The 17,536-nt window shown below is 40.5% G+C and overlaps 1 protein-coding gene across 3 annotated transcripts in view; it reads left to right on the top strand.

Annotated features, from left to right (window-relative positions):
• Positions 1 to 14,150, top strand: part of OGDHL (oxoglutarate dehydrogenase L) — a gene marked incomplete at both ends in the record, with an annotated part of 50,897 nt that extends 36,747 nt beyond the window's left edge. For all 3 annotated transcript variants that reach the window (XM_082309101.1, XM_082309100.1, XM_082309102.1), the window contains 7 exons: positions 4,637 to 4,815; positions 7,959 to 8,030; positions 9,365 to 9,490; positions 10,113 to 10,185; positions 12,307 to 12,470; positions 13,093 to 13,247; positions 14,027 to 14,150. In XM_082309101.1, the coding sequence (XP_082165227.1) occupies positions 4,637 to 4,815; positions 7,959 to 8,030; positions 9,365 to 9,490; positions 10,113 to 10,185; positions 12,307 to 12,470; positions 13,093 to 13,247; positions 14,027 to 14,150 (893 nt within the window). The remainder of the gene's footprint in view (positions 1 to 4,636; positions 4,816 to 7,958; positions 8,031 to 9,364; positions 9,491 to 10,112; positions 10,186 to 12,306; positions 12,471 to 13,092; positions 13,248 to 14,026) is intronic.
• Between the last annotated feature and the right edge of the window lie 3,386 nt (positions 14,151 to 17,536).

The raw sequence follows: 17,536 nt of genomic DNA, 5'->3' as shown, positions 1-17,536 counted from the left end.
ATCAGTAGAAATGGTCTCTTAATGCTTGTGTAAAATTAGAATGGGATTCAAGCCTATCTAGGGAAATCTATTTTTCAGATACCTTTGGGAGAATGGATTGAAGGAGTTGTGCAAATTTTTCCACTGTTTGCATTGTGTTAAAAACAATAGAATCGCACAAATAAGGAGGACAGAGATTTAAAAGATGTTCTGAAAGAAAGGCCATTCAGGCAGTCAGGCCAAAGGAATGGTCAGCAAAAGCCATCCACTGGTAATGCACTGTCACGGTGACTCACAGATGACAGGCTGTCTGTCTGACTTATCAGTCGCCTTTTGGCCTCTCATTTACTGTTGCCTTTTGGTGTGAACATGAGCATCTGCTGGAGTCATGGATGGACTGTTCAGAGTTCAGCAGTCCAGAAGCCAAGTGACTCAAAGATTTCTTGCCGTGGAAATGGTAAACAAAAAGCTGGGTTGGAATTACCGAGGAGTAGACTATGAAGACACACTATAAAAACAATATGTAAAACTGTTTTCTCTGTGAATAAACAATTTCACTTGAAGCTCTTGTTGCTTTTTCTCTCATGCAGTTAATTTGTTCTGCAGTTGTCCCTCTACTCACCTTCCAGCAAAGTTTGTATCCTGGCATTAACTGAAGAGCCTGTTTCTGGAGCAGAAGAAAGAAATCCTGTAGTTCCAATTTAGCTGTAGTCATCAAGTTAAGCTAAAGCAATTTCAGTTACATGCATAGGTGACCTATGTCAAAACTTCATGTCAAGTGTTGGAAGGATGTTCTTGTAGTTCGTGTTACAGAGGAACTTCTTTGATACATGACTAATCTCACTAGTTTTGTTAAGGGTTTTCTTTGTGGAACTGGACAAATTAGTTTAAAGTTTCTGTAACTGCATGTTCATTAGTTCTGTTTTATAAGGTGGAAATGCTTGTCCTTCACTCTTTTTTTTTTTTTTCTTTCTTCTTTTTTTTTTCCCCAGTTCCACAGTAAAACTTTCAGCGAAGGAACTACTTGTGTATGTTTGTGGCATCCAGCACACGAAGACCTCAATCCTAGCTTAGAGCTCTGAGTATCTTTCTGATAGTGAACATAAAGTGAAAGTTGAACAAAAATGAAAAAGTACAAAGAAGGTTTGAATAGGTTTGACACAATGCTGAAATCTTCCTCCATAGCTAAGTCAATTACCTTGCACTGATAATATTAAAGTAACTCATATGCTGTATGTGCCACATGTTGTTCTCTTCTGTCTCATAATATACTAAATTTTTTTAATGCCTGGAATACCAGGCCATCTTAAAGGTATTTTAGGTATTTTTCTGTTATTGCTTATACAGTTTTTGGTATTATAGTTCTCTTTGAAGTAATTCTCTTATCCACTGAAGTCCACAAAGAAAGGCTCTCCTAGAGGGGCTGCAGCCTCCAGTCACCAGGGTGTAAATCACAAATGATAAGTATATGAGAGATGTCAGCTGTCACTTGCTGGTGACCCTGTATCATAGCCTTTTGTGTGTGGAGAATGTCAAGATGCTAAGCTTGTCTCTTCCAGGAAGCCTGAGGTTTGTTGAAGTTCCTGAAACTTTTCTAATTAGAAGAGTTGTAGAGTGGGTTTGATCAGAGTCAGAAACTATAGTTCCAATGACTTTGGGTTTTATCATGGCTTCACAACAGTTTTTACTGTAGTTTACTAAATACAGGTGGTCACAAAGCAGTATTGGATTTTACTGATATTTAGGAGGCCTATTAGGTTCCTGACTTATGATTGTATTTGGGCTCATAGCCACCTTTGGTTCTAGGAAATATAATGCACAACATGAGGTTTTACAGATTGATATTTTTGTCCTGTGTTCCTGAGAATGTCTGCAAGTTAAAAAAGGAGGAGAAACCCCAATTAAGGCATAGTATCTAGATAGGTGTACCGTCCTCTCAGATATGAAGGGATTTCTCTTTGCATCCTAAATGCCAGTCTTAGGTGCATTTCTGTCTTAATTAAATGTACACTACTCTTGTGACTGTTTGGGGGGGGGAGGCTGGGGGCCAGTGGGGCAAATTAAGCAGTACAGGTATTTTTTTACCAGAAACTGTGTTCATTTTTGCCTAAGCTGGTTTTGCTATCAAGCCTATATTGTAGAACAGCATTTGAGTGGCTGCCGTGTCACTGTAAGGAAACTAGGCAAAAATGGAAATTACAGTGACTTGTGCATAGCAAAAACATGAAGCTGAGTTCAGTGTAGATCAATGGTAGTGGGATGGAACTCTCTCTGCAACTTAGGTTGCATGTGCAGGTCTTAAAATAAAGAAGCTGCAAAGAGATAAGAAATCCATATCAGTCCGTTAGCTCGCTCTGAGGTTTTTTTACAGTCTTGCAATTACTCAGGAAAGAGTTGCAATTCATTATCGTAGCTTTTTACATAAAAATTTTACAACAGCAAAGCTAGTTGCTCTGCTGGGGTAACCTTCAATGAATCTTCCCATGTTGCAGTTATGTATTTGAAAACAGATCTTTATATTCTGTGCAGAACTTAAAAACTTCAACTTAAAACATATTTATCCATCAAATATTTATTCTCTATGTCTATTGAATCAGTTTTCCCTCAGTCAGAACCTCTACATCCAGAGCAGCGCTACGTAGCACTGTTTTTTACTCAGAGCTTTAACTTTTTTGGTTGTAATCATTCCAAACTTTAGATGTAGAATATGAGTACCAGCATTAGCTCAGCACTCCAGGCTCAGCTATATCGAAGTGTCAAAGGAAAAATCTCAGCAGAGATCAAATATATATTTTTATATTATTAGATACATTTAGGTGTTTACTATGGAACGTGGTATAGAAAAATACCTTAAACTTAAGCATGGTCGTTAAACTGAGACAGGTACATTGCACATAGCTAGGTTTTCATGTTCTGATGTGACACACAATTCCGCATTTGTTTTAAAGCTACACAGCAGAGGCCGGGTAGCACATGCAAACACCCTTGGAGTTTTTTATCTTTCGCTTTTGCAGAGCTACTAGGAATCAATTACCTAGCTTACATTGCAGTAGCAGTTTGATTTGATTTTTCTTTTCTCTCTTTGCCAATCATCTCCGCAGCTCCTGTTGTAGAGCTGGGGCTTTATCATACTGCAGCACGCCTCTTAGTGAGAGCAATAATTCGTTTCTGCCTTTTAAGAGATACCTATGGAGCTTGTTGAGAGCCTTCAGTTATGTTTGGGCCTTGACAGGTTTTAAGAGCAGACAACAAGCTGCCTGGCTTGCTCTGTGCAGAACACCTGAGCTGCTGTCAACCGGGCTGCTGCTGTATGTTTGTCCTGCTTCGTTAACCTGACATGGCTGAGTAAGGGGGGATGTATGGCCCTTCTTCTCTGTGTGGAGTTGATGAATGTACAGTTCAAACAGCACAAGTTTAGGGAAATCTCTGCGCTTACCTGCTACTGTAAACCACCTGAAAATGGGTTGAGATCTTTGACACGAGTGGAGAGCAAGAAAGTTACGTCTTTCTGTTTTCACTAGCTGAAGTAGTGATATCATAGAATCATTTAGGTTGGAAAAGACCTTTAAGATCATCAAGTCTAACTGTAAACCGAACACTACCAATTCCACCACTAAACCATGGCCCTAAGCACCACCTCTACCCGTCTTTTAAATACCTCCAGGGACAGGGACTCAACCACTTCCCTGTTGCAATGCTTGACAACCCTTTCGGTGAAGAAGTTTTTCCTAATATCCAATCTAAACCTCCCCTGGTGCAACTTGAGGCCGTTTCCTCTCATCCTGTCACTTACTACTAGGGAGAAGAGACTGACCCCCACCTCGCTACAACCTCCTTTCAGGTAGTTGTAGCGAGCAATAAGGTCTCCCCTCAGCCTCCTTTTCTCCAGGCTAAACAACCCCAGCTCCCTCAGCCGCTCCTCATAAGACTTGTGCTCTAGACCCTTCACCAGCTTCGTTGCTCTTTGGACACCCTCCAGCACCTCAATGTCTGTCTTGTAGTGAGTGTGCTCCCCATGAAGAGCACTTCTGGTCTCCTCTCTGCCACTGAGGCAGAGACCTAGAGGGTCCTTAACCCTGACAAAGAAAGGATTGTTTACCCAAGTCCCAGATGTATCTTCCATGCACCTATTACGTTCAAGTTTTTTTAAAGATCCGAAGACTATGATCCTGCCTATAGACTGATGATTGATATCACCAATAATTTTGTTCAGCGCCTGCATGCGAGAGGGAAAAAAAAAAGACAGTGTTGTGCAGGGCTGTGCAAGTAATAAAATGAACAAGTGGCTTCTTGAACTAGTACTGGGCTGTAAGTGGATTTTTACAGGAAAAGATGGTACTTACCTCAGTGAGCTCTCAGGAAAACGTCACACAAAAGTCTGAGCTAAGGCAGGGGGTTTAGTTCATTTAAAAACTCCTATGACATTTAAATGTTTGAGGAAAAGTTTGAAGGATTGGAGTCAGTATTGGAAAAACATTATTTGCTAATCTTTCAGATTAAAATGGTACTACTGAAAACTGCATGACTTATAACAGGGCTACAAAAATCCAGTTCATGGTCTCATTTTGGTTTTGTTTTAATTTTTTTTAATGAGAAATGAACAGAATTCTCAGCAAGTCTGTTTCTTTTCTAATTCTCCTACTTGTTTTGTTCTCAGGTTTTGAACTTGGCTTCGCTATGGCGAGTCCCAATGCCCTGGTGTGCTGGGAGGCCCAGTTTGGTGACTTCCACAACACGGCGCAGTGTATAATAGACCAGTTCATCAGTTCCGGCCAGGCCAAATGGGTTCGTCACAACGGGATCGTCCTGCTCTTGCCACATGGAATGGAAGGAATGGTGAGGGCCACTGGCTGGCATGTGCGGGAGGGAAATGCTGGCTAGTGCACTTTCCTCTGCGGCTGTAAAAGGCAAAGGTGTCTTGGAGATCCAATGGTGATACAAAGCGGGGGGAGGAAGGCACTGTTTAGCATGTTGGACTGCTTCAGTGCTACAGAAAAGAATGTAGATAGATTGATCGGTGAGAACCAAAGAAAACTGAGAAATATTTCTGAGCTCTTAGCTTTGTGTCCTTCTTACGGGTGTGTACCACGTTTTCCCCATTTTTTTCTTTTTTTCTCTCTCTTTTTTGAATCTTTCCCTGACACTGCCTTCTTTCCCTAGAAAGATGGATTCTAAGAAATCATTAGTGTCTAGCAGTACTTGCTTGGTTTTATTTTGCATGAAGTACATCTGTGTAAACTCTGCGCTAAATTCACTTGCAATGAAATGATACGAAACAACTTTAAAACTTCTTAAAAAATCATTGACATTGGGTAACTTTGATATAATAAGAAATTTCCCTCTTTCTGAAAAGGAAAACGTTTCCACTAGCTGTTGACTCTCTTTTCTTTGGTGGCTAGTAGGAGGAACTAGACAGTGTCTTAGAGGGAAAGGGCATGGGCAAGCTCTCTATATAACGTTATATGAAGTTCATATCAGCAGTAGAATTGTTCTTCAAATCTTTTAAATTATTTTTAAAGGTTACATGAACACCATGTCAGGCTAGGTTAATTTTCTCCTTTTCAAATGCATTAACATTCATGAATTGGTGCATGTATGTTTCTAGTTTTCTATTAAGGAAAGCATAGTATGTGCCACAGTGGCAATCTCCATCTGTATAAATGCTCTAGACCCTTTCACTACAAACTACATCATTTCCATTCTCACAAACAATTTAGTTTATTTCCATTCAATTATAATCCTGTCCTAATATGCTGGGGTGCATTCATATCTTATGAATGGCTTTCCATACCCATTTGTGCATAAAGAATAAAGGGTCTGATGCTGTTCACAGGAGTTTTGATAAATCAATTTTTTTTTAAATGAATCCTGAGGGACAGCCTGAATGTGCCCTCAGCAGGAGGTGTGGTCCTCTGCAGGGAAGCACTCAGCTGAAGGGAGCTGGTTCTCTGCTACTTACAGTACAGTTAATCTTTCTTTTCTCTTAGCCACTTGGCAGCTAAGATTTGCCCAGATCTTCTGAAACATGCTCGTTTTGCTACTAGTGTCAGGTGTTTTCGGAATATTTAAGAATCCCACCAGGCTGTTGAAATCCGTTATCTTCCCAGAGGAGCTTTCCATTACAGGAGTGTTATTCTCTCTATAACTACAGCGTTGGGGACAGAATGATTTGGGGAAGGATTCGTAATGGGATATGGATCCCCTCACCTCTAGGTCATGCATTCACAGGCAAGTTGGCTGTGATTGAAAGACTGTGCTGCCTAATGGCTCCTTGGGGACTCGTCTGAAAGTAGCTAATGGATTCAGTATAGGTCTCACTGGATAGGTGGTCACAGCAGAAATAAACCCTGCCCCATCCCATGCAGCAGTTGCTGGCAATCTGACTGGTGGTGTCAGCAGAGAAATCAAAGATGGATGTGAACACTGAGGCTCTGGATTGAGGTTGTTGCTGGGGCAGCGTATGTGTGTATGTTAGGGAAGCCTCACGTGTCTCTCCTGTAATTGCTTGCTAGTAACATCTCTGTTTCCAGTGCACTGAATTCAGCGTGCTTGTGAAGCACTATGTTTGTACTCGTTTAGGATTTGATTTACAGCAAATAGATGTATACAGCAGAGGTACTGCAATATTGGACTGTTACCATGCGCTATAGTTTTGTGCAGCTTTCCTCCTTGTTCTCAAGCCCTTACCTGTTTATGACCAGATTATTTGGCACCTCAAAAGTGGAGACAGACTTCAAAAGAGTAATTATGCAAGGCACAGTTCCTGGCTGTTTGTGTTACTCCTTTGTTGCCAGTGGAGTGTTTTTTCCTTTGAATTCCATTAGTCCACGGAGTAGAGTGAATCCTGCACTTGGAAGCAGGGAGGATGATGTGTTGAATCAAGGTGGACTCCTAGCTGTCAATGAGTGATTTTGGAGATCATACGTTAAGGTTTCAATAGAGGAAGTGATGATGAGAGACAGCCATAGAAAGAAAAAAGCTCTTCATGAACATCGTTAGCTTAGGAGCCATGGAGAGATTTGAGAGGTGTAATAGTTTATGTCTTCAGGTTAAAATACCTTGCAACTGTCCCCAAAATGAAAGTCCTTCCTAACAGTAACTGTCACTTGAACAAGTAAAGGCTGCCAGTATTAGCAATAAATAAAAAAGCACACTGCATTCTTGTACTCCTCACAGCTTTCTCTCATCCTTTATAAACAAGGACATGGGGGAAGATAATAGATTCTGTTACACTCCTTGTTCCTTATACTGTCTGTGACCAGCATGCATGTTTTGCTAGTATAAAATGGATCTAACAGTGTTTGTGCACTAAAAGAAATTACCTTGGGTACTGCTAGTGAGACAGTGGCTGTGTGTTCAGTACTTTGACAGAATGTAAAATACCTCCTGAGGAGCCAGAAATTAATCATAGGTTAGTTTGACAGAAAATGTGTACGTGTATTTTGATCCATTTTAGCTGAAGCATTCATCTAGGTTATTTTGTCCTGTACTGAACAGTGAACAATGGTAGGTGAGAGATCCGAAGTCTGATTGTTGTGTTGCTAATACAGCAAAGATAGTCAGCAGTTAACTTTGTGTTTGCTCCTGTTCAGCATGCAAGTGTGGTTTGCCCCAAAGAAGCGTGAGTCACTGCAGTACACTGAGGCACGTGGTGTTTCTCCTCCTGACATTCCTCCTGCTCCTTTTTGCCCTGCATTAGCAAGGTCGTTCTTGTGTCCACGTGGACCTACTGCCCTTTCACTGGTCTTCGTTGTGCAGCTATACTGAGGCTAGAAATTACTTGCAGCTGGTAAAAGCTTCACTGCTCTTCACTGCTCTTCACTGCTGCTGCCGTTGATGCCTTTGGCTGTGGGGGCAGGTGTGCAGCCTGGTGCAGAGCTGCCAGGGTGACAGGAGGTACTTATGCAGTGAGTGACCTAGACTGATGTCTAACTGCTGATTTGGCTTTTTAATGTTGTTTTAAACAATACCTTTACCAGGGTCCAGAGCATTCATCAGCCAGGCCTGAGAGGTTTCTGCAGATGAGCAATGATGATTCTGATGCTTATCCAGTAAGTAGATTTGTCAAAGGCCATGTCCTTTTTTTGCTCTTCACATCTCAGAGATATTTTTTGTAAGAAGCATCTGTTTACCTAGGTATAGTGGATTAAGACTTAGCTTCAAGAGTTGGTGTAATGTTAACTTGATCCTAGTAAAAGTAATGGAAGTACATGGTATATGCTGCTTCATTTCAAAGCTGAGGTCATATACAATTAATCTTGGCAGCATGATCTTTTTATGGCTGTTCCTCAGGGCCAGTGATTCTGCTTCTTTATATCGCTGTGCGTACTGCAAATAGGTGTCTCTAGCTAATTTCTAAAGGAGGCCAAGTGAGACTACTCCTGGCTTTTTGCAGTGGAGCTAAATTGTACTGCTGGGAGCATGAAAACAAGCAACTTCTAAATTTGATTCAGCTAAGACCTTCATACGTTGGCCATTCATTTCTACAGATAAAGCACATAGCTCTACAGGATACTGGGCATCCACTTCCCCACTGCAGATTTCCTACGAAACACTGCTATACATTAATTGGAAAGCCCACCAATTGAAAAAATAAAAAGCAAAATAAAATGGATGTTTCAGTTTTGGCCCCGAGTTTGTTACCCTTGGGGCAATGATAGTTCCAAAGCCACGGCCCTCCTCATCTAAAAGTGATTTCTGTCAGTGTACTGTCAGAATAAAGACCTGTTTGATTGACTACATTTAAGCACTGTCAATTGCACGTAATAAGCAAGTTACAAATTTTATCATAGAAGGTAGGAGCTCAAACCATGGAGCAGGAAATTGTGTTAGATGCTGTACCAATCTGTAATGAAATTATTGTACCTATACCTATATATATGCTTACCTAATATATATACCTAATATACATAGATATGGATTAAAAAAACCCTATATTCATAAGATACATAAATATAAAACATATGAAATTTATGTATTAAAAATAGTATAAGAGGACAGGACACCTACCAAAACATGGGAGAGAGTTAACTATACACTCAAAAAATTATTCTAGTTTTAAGATTCTTTCAAAGGGGTTCTATTTTGTGTCTTCCACTGACTGAAGTCCTGGTCCTCCTCACCCTTCCTTCCTGGACTTCCCAGCTTGCTGAAATTAATGGAAGATTTTTGCCTTTATTTGCATATGTTTTTAGGAAGAAGTAGAAACAGAAGAGAATGATTTGTAGAGATGTTTCCCTAGCTAATAATATAATCTCAGCAGAGATCTGCTAATTAAGTTTTTTGAGGAAGGGAGTTGCTGAGAGTCAGAAATAGAAAGATGGCTTTCAAGCCTTTTTTTCTGATCTTTTAGACATTTTTCTGACGCCTTTAATGTCTCTCTCAGGAGTTCAGTGAGCAGTTTGAAGTTTCCCAGCTGTACGAATGCAACTGGATTGTGGTGAATTGTTCAACTCCAGCCAATTACTTCCATGTCCTCAGAAGACAGATCTTGCTGCCATTCAGAAAACCGGTAAAGTTGCTATAATGGAATTGATTATTCTAGGTATATTAACCCTCATATCAAGAGGAGTGTTTGTTTGCATATGACACACTGCTGAAAAGACCAAGAATCGTTGGTGAAAAACCTTAATTGAACACAGGCTGAAGTCAGTGATTTGATGGAATGAAACTCAGCTCTGACTTACTACGATTCTAAAACTTGATTTTCAGCTTTACTTCCTTCTGGCTGTGCAGACCTTCAGATGAGCTTGTCAAGATACTATGTAGCTAACAGGTTGCATAACTATAATCTGCATGTCTAATTGCTGGAACTTCAGAAACCTAAGATACAACTGTTGGATGTTTTACTGGTTCATAGTCTGTGATCTGATTTTGTTCTCAAAGAGCAGCATAAGCAATGGTTTTTGACAGCCTTTAAAGGGAGTGGACTACCCAAATCTTTTGAATAGTTTTGAAACTTCCTAGGCTTTCAAAACAGGAAAAAATAATTTACTGTGTTGGTTATTCACATTAATTTGTTCTATAGCATATTCAGTTTGTGTTTTTTGTATGAATGAGCAGCGTTAGAAATGTTACATGTAATAATGTCGATAAAGCAGCTCCTGACTGTTGGAAAAATTTCTGTCTTACAGCTGATTATTTTGACACCCAAGTCACTGCTGAGGCATCCAGAAGCTAAATCAAGTTTTGATGAAATGGTGTCTGGTACGTCACCTTAAAGTGTTATGGACAAATAATTAGCTATATCAAGTTGCATGTCACACTGTGAAGAAGAGAATCTGCTCTGGAGAGTTTGCCTTTTCCTTTGGAGTAATTTCTGTGGAGCTGTTGTAGTGAGATCTAGCATGGATTTTTGCTGAGAAGTCTGCTTTCAAGTATGGATTCTTAATTTTAACAGGCTTATCTTGTAACCAACCATTAATCTTAAAAGCAGTGGAAAGTCCATTCCCCTCTCTGCAGGGATGTTCCCCTTAACATTAGGTCCCTCCGCTCTTACTCTCTTCATATAAAAATTGAATTGTTCTTTGTACTGTCCCGTCCGTCCATCCCCCAGATGTGAGGGACAGGTTATAATCACACTGTGCCCGTTTGGAAGAATGAGGGGCCCATTTCTTCTTAGAATACTCAGTTCTGGGGCTGCCATGTCACACCAGTGATCTAAAGTGAGATGAGCGAGTTCAGAGCTGTAGGCTATCACCCTAGCTGCTGTTGGCATGCTGTCAGCACCAAGAGATATGTAGTGACTGCAGAGGTAATACCAAAAACTGGAGTAATTTGTCTTGCCATGCACTGGTTAGAATGTGTTAGGGTGGCATGAGGAAATGCGGTGAAATGTAGTGAGTGAGTGATTAAAGCGATTGTTCAGAGTGAGAGAGTGTGCATAGGTGTGGTGGTCTGTCTCCAGTTCTAGCGGGTGTTTTGACTGCTGTCAGAAAAGAGTAACTGCTCAGTTTTTTAAAAGCAAGTTACAGTGTATAAACATGCTTAAATATTGCATTATCTCCTTTTTGTAGGTGAGTAAAGTTTGCTTCTCAAGCAAAGACATTTGCTGGTCTTGATTACTGTTTCAAAGCTTTGTAGAATGAGTCAGATTAGAAATTCTGTAAGGATTGTGATTTGCCACTTTGTCTTGGGAGTCCCCTCCACTTCAGGCTAACCCTCAATAGTGGCCAAACTCCTAAGTAACATTGAATTCTGACATAATTTCATGTTCCTGCTGAAGAGGACAGCAAGTAGTAAAATATTGCTGCCTGTCAGCTAACTCTTTTTGCTCTGATTTTTAATGGAAAGTTGAGAAGGAGAGGAACACTGACTCCAGCTGACCCAGTGAAGTGCAGATTCAGTCTTTTTTAATGATGAATTCTGCTGTTCAGTGAGACAGAATAATTCTGACATAAATCCGTTCCTCTTTCATATGTTTGTGCTGCTGCTTTTCTCCCCCCAAGATAAATGGTTCAAACAGGAGCTTATTCTCCTGGTAAGTGGGTGTGCTGATTCCAACTGGGAGGTCATGCCACTGTCTGCTACCTTGCAGTTGGTTAATGTGGGAATAGTTCTAATCAATCATATAAGAGAGGAAAGAAAAGGATCTTTTAGACCATCAAGTCCTTCTTCCACTTTCATGTATCCCAAGCAAATTACTCTCCTGGGAGATGATATCACAGGGGAAAAGATATCTAGCAGTGAGGATATGCATCTGAAATTGTATCTTATCACTTAATACATACGTCTCAGTACTATGCGAATTCTTCCTTTGGCTAATGACAGTTTAGCTCTCAAACAGTGGTTTAAATCACATAAATATATGGCAGTAATGTGTGTGCTTGTGTAAGTATTTCTGCAGTTGCCAGATTTAGTTGTGTTATGAATATGTGCTATGCTTTTATATGAAAATGTTCTAAAATTTTCTAAACCTATATTAATGTTACATGGTTGAGATAATCTTGGAAAGAAGAAACAATATTTCAGGTAATTCTCTGGAAAAAAAAAAAAAACCCACCTGTAAGCAAAGGTGAGCTATCCAATCAATTTAAAATTAAAGGTGAAATGCACAAAATAAAGCTAAAAAAAAAGAATCCACTGTTAATAGGATTCTGTCTATTAAGTGTGAAAGAGTGGATTATTGATAATCTTTTAATTTCTTGCAACTAAACTGCTGAAAGCCACTTTAATAGAATTACTGGTCTGAAAAGTAGGAATAGAGAGGCAGCAGAACCCCGTGAGCATTGCAACCTGCTGCTTGCTCAGTTAAGGATTGTTTCTTGGGCTGCTTTATTACAATGTCAGTTCCACTGGGAGCACTTTTCTAATTTGTGGCCTAACTAGGTACCACTTTCCAACGCGTGATTCCTGAGAATGGGCTGGCAGCTCATGCACCACATGAGGTCAAGCGAGTGATTTTCTGCACAGGAAAAGTGTACTACGATCTTGTGAAAGAGAGAAAGAATCAAGACCTGGAGAAACAAGTAGCTATAACCAGACTTGAACAGGTGAGCTCCCTGATCCTCAGATGGGGAAACTTTCAGTAAGGGGTTCCTATGCTTTTAAATAGATATCACTTGCCAGAAAGGATGGTGATAGCATTTTTATAGCGCTTTGCATCTTACAAGACATTATCTAATCCTTCATGGCCTTGTGGAGAAGGAACACATCAATAGTGTACTGGACAATGAGATCCAGAAAGCTTGATGACTTTTCCAGAACAACGTAACAAAGTAAAGGTTACAATATGATGGGACCTTAAATTTGTATATCCAATCTGCTAGGTTTAAATGTTGTGAATAGTACACTTTGCAGCTATATTGTCATTCACTAATTAAGGACTTCTATTGTCACAGCTACTTCACTAGAAAAACGGTAGGAATTCAGGAGATCTGGACTATGACCTACTTCTGTTCATACTGGTGCAACTATAAAATATGTGTGTATTCATTTCTGACAGCATGAAATCAATTAAAGAAATATGAGTCACTTAATAGAATTGCTATATGTTCTTTAAGGTATGGTTAATTACAATGGTTGGTTGTAATACCCAATAGGTAGAAGGCTTTCCTGCCATGTGCTAATACCATGTAAGAGAAAGGTTTGCCAGTTATTACCCTCTCTTTCCAGATCTCACCATTCCCTTTTGACCTGCTGAAAGAAGAGCTTGAGAAGTATCCAGGTGCTGATCTTGTTTGGTGTCAGGAGGAACACAAAAACAGTGGATATTATGATTATGTCAAACCTCGTTTCCGCACTATTGTGAACCACACTCGACCTATATGGTATGAGACTTTAAACAATTGCTCTATCTCCTGGGCTGATTTGTTTGCTTTTAAATTTGCTTGGGTTTTTGTTTTGTTTTGTTTTTTTTTTTTAATTTGTTTTTGGTTTGAGGATGTTATTCATGGGGAAGTCAGGTTCTTCACAAATCGAAACCTCTGAGTTTGGGTTCTTGGGTGAAGGAGGGAAAAGTCTAGATGACTATTTCTCAAATACATCATGCATATCTTGCTCCTCCTTGTAGTTCTAAAAGAAAACCAGTAGCAGCTAGCTCTGTATTTATTGCCACTTAGCACAGCACTTAGCTGTCCTGGATTTTCCTCTCTTTTTGTCTAAGATTCTGTCTTTTTTAAGATTTTTCACTCTGAATGTTAGGTTTCTGGAGGAAACAGTTGTTGTAAGAGCTCAGTCCAGGTACCTTTGCATTTATTTTAGATGATTGACTCTCGGATCTGCGCATGCAGCTGTCGGAGGAATGAGAGTCTTCATCGCCAAAAGCAAGTTAATCTAATTATGAGACAGTGTAGCTGGCTGCCCTGGGAGGGATGGGGGAGAAGACACAGCTTAATATGGACAGGAGGGGGAAGAGGGGAAAGCTGACCAGAAGGTGTAACTGATGGTGCAACTTAGATTGATTTTTATTTAACAAAGATTGATGATTAAATGTCCAAATCTGCCAAGCTGACTTGAATGCATTTAGCAGCATGTTCTCATGCTTGTTAGTGTCAAAATAGTCTCTCTTCTCACCTCATTTGTCTGCCCAATTCTTTTTGTCACAAAGGTATGTTGGCCGAGAGCCTGCTGCTGCAGCTGCCACAGGCAACAAGAACACGCATCTGGTGTCGCTCAGAAGGTTCTTGGATACAGCTTTCAACCTGGAGGCCTTTGAGGGAAAGACATTCTAACTGCAGGGCACCGATCCATCTCTGACTAGTGGTCTCTCAAATCACTGCATCCAGAAGAGGAAACAACAGTGGAAAGAATACTGGAAATTATGTATTTTTGCTTTACCAGATAAAACGATCCAGCAATGGACTTCATTAATCTGCACCTTGCTCCTCACTTTATCAGGAAAAAAAAAATCCAACTTACCTTCTACCATTTTTTGTCACTTGTCTATTTAGATTGGGCCCTCTTTGGCACAAGGAGAGTCTCCTATCCAAGGCTGCAGTGTCTGGCTCAGTGAGGCTCCAATCTCAGTCTGTGGGCACTGTCTAATTACTGTAAGTAAGTAGAGCAGGCATGGACAGCATGATAGTTATGCACATCCCTGAAAAAGAAGAGAGTATGTTTGGGAGCCTCTAAGGAAACAAGATGCATTGTTACAAGGAAAATGGTTGACAGTTATTTCTAGATGTATTGGAGAGGAGTAATTGAAACTGAAAAGCAAAGAGCTGATAGATGACTTCGGTAGAGAAATGTGCCGGCTGTGGTTGTTGGAAGGAGATGGTGAGGTAGCCTGGAGATGTGAGGAGGAGGCTGGCAATAGGGAGTCAGATTACAAAGTTGCTAAACTATGGGTGATAACAAAAGTGGTGTGGACCACTTAGGTATAAGGTGGAGGAGGGTGATGAAGGCAGATATAAAAGGGACCAAGAAAAGGTTTGTTGGGGGTAGTTGAGGAGGGAAGAAGTCTACACAAGACCACAGCTGACAGAGCAGCGGGTGATCAGCAGGAGAATTCAGCATCAAATGACTTCAAAAGTAAGAGGTGTCAGCACCAATTGCTCCCACTCCCTGGGCTGCCTGCTTTGATGCTCTGTGGTATTAGGAACTGTGGGGTCCTGTGAACATCCTCATTTTGGATGAACACTCTTTCCCTCACCAAACTACTAGGATCTGCCTTTCTTTGACCTGGTAGCACCCGTAAAAAGATTGTGTTTGGATGAGAAATCTGTGTTTGTGCAACAAGTAGTGGGTTCTGTGCTTTGTCGAGTGCTAATCCCTGCCGCACATCTCCTTGCTGATATTAATTCAACTCTGAAGTGGCAATTCCTGATTTAGTCACCCTTTTTTATGTTAAGAGGAAGGTGGGCAAGCAACAGTTGCTGATTGACCAAAGGCACATGCTGTGGTTTTGTACAAGTAGTAATTGATTTTTTTGTCCCTTGTGTTTACTTGTCAATTAGGATATCAATTGCCATGTACTTTCAGTATGGACATAAAAGTGAACCGCCTCTAAGAGCTGGCTCTGTGTATGGCGGCTGATGTACAGCAGGTGCTGGAGGGGAGGGAACAGCAGAGGTTGTTTCTGTTCTCGGGAGACAGTGCTTGGCTTCCCGGGAGGCACTGCGCAGCAGGGTGGTCTCAGAGCGTCGCGGCTTGTGCTTCTTCTGCAGTGCTAGAAGGCAGGTGGGCACAGCTTTCCTCTCCCCTCTTAATATAAAAACTAGTGGTGTCAGAAGTCCCCTTCCCTCTGCCCCAGGAGAACTTAGGTCTGGGTAAACCTTGTGACTGCAAGTTTCTGCAACACTAGACTACGCAGCGGCAGGAGACTTCTTCCCTTCTTTCTGCTGGCTGCAGAGGGAACTGCTCAATGAACAGAGCAAGCGGTGTGGTAGGCCGCAGAGGAACGGCCGTGCCTGTGCTGAAGCAGGAAGCAGTAACTAGCTGCACAAGGGCCCTGTGCCCCTGCAGTGCCTGGAGGGTTATGCTAGATCTGCTGAGGAGCCACTTTGACACAAGTGACTGGAAAACAGGTGAGAGAGACTTCACCCCCATCTCCAATTCCCTGTCCTGAGCGCGCTCATGGGACATAGTTGTGTTCTTGGCAGTAAGTTTTACCCTGCTGCTGCTGTATTGGCTGTGACATAATAAGGCTTGACAGTTTATGCCTGATTCAAAGAGTCAGGTGATGCTGGAAACCTTCTTGTCTCATCAAAATAAAAAGCTGTAGTAAAAACTTTTAGCTCTGACCAGGTATTACTTGTCCGAGCAAGTTACCAAAAAGGGATGTGTGCCTTATGCTGTCCATTTATTTGGCCTGGAGACAACATGATGGTGAAAAAAATAATCCTTCTGTCAGAGCATAAAATTGATGTGGTAAAGTACTTACCGTGGGATCCAGAACCAAACTTAGTCTGATGTTTGTGAAACTCGGCGTGCGATCCTTTTAAATCGGGCTGGTTGCCTTGGGCTTTTTCTCTCATTGAAACAGTGAAGCTAATTCAGTCTTCTGAAACGTAATGAACTTGGAAAGTATTGCAGCTGACAGCAGCAAAGATTGTCTCCTGTCCATTTCCATAGCTCAAAACATTAAGCAGTAACTATCACCTGAAGTATTTTAATGCTTTTATGAATGCTTGTTTCTTTGGCAAGAATTGAGTGCAGCTAAATATTGCTGCACCATTTATTGTATTCTAAGTTTGCATAAGGCAGGTCAGGGCTGCATGAAATATGATAAATGCACTTATGCCACGGTATATGCAGCGGTAGAAAACAAAATTAACATAGAAATGTAAGTGGTAAATGACAGGTTTCCATTTTCATTGTGTATCATAGATTGTGGCATAATAGTTGCATAAAAATTCCATCAAAGAATGTAAAAAAACCAATAAAATAAAAACATGTAAGAATGAAATTCTCTGTTATGGCTGTTCTTTTTGACAGTTTCTCCTTTGAGTGCTGGCATTAGCATCCCATTCGTGAGAGTGCTTAGGGCAGCTCATTTTTCCATTTTCTGTTTGTTTCCTCAGTAGTGGCTTAAATATAGTAGCAGTGAGAGAGACAGCATTTGGACTAGAAAAAGATAATTATTCAAACCATTGGGTTAGAAGTCATAATAGCATTGAGGTTATATTAGAATATTTTGGTTTATTCTATTCTAATTTTTTAAAGTAATAAGTGAACAGATTTCTATTTCAAGCAGAATTTTTAAAGTACTGGAACTAGACTGGAATTAACTTCTCTAATTTCTAAACACTGGAATTAATTTCTCTAAACATGTTGGCTCAACATATGTTTCTATTGAATTACTTTTCCTGTTGCCTGTACTTTCAGGTAGTAAATGTTCAAAAGCTACTAAAGCATTATGAATTGGTAAATGCATAGATTATACTTATTTGCAGAATTCCACTGCTTTTCTTCAACGAGGCCCCTTGAATAAAAAAACTCTTACAGAGAGTTCTTAAATCGATGCACATTAAATAGGTGCAGTATCAACAATGAATCCAAGTTTCTGTAGTGGCAGCTTTAAGCCGGGTTAAGAATATCTCTCTGATCTCACAGAAAACAAATACTTTGTTAGAACTAGCTGACAAGTTAAATACTTTGTACATACTAAATAGCAATC

The sequence above is a fragment of the Platalea leucorodia genome, assembly GCF_965183815.1.
Source record: "Platalea leucorodia genome assembly, chromosome: 4".
In the NCBI taxonomy this organism is placed as follows: Eukaryota; Metazoa; Chordata; class Aves; order Pelecaniformes; family Threskiornithidae; genus Platalea; species Platalea leucorodia.
The sequence above is the reverse complement of the archived record's forward strand: the minus strand, read 5'-3'. Positions and strand labels throughout refer to the sequence as shown.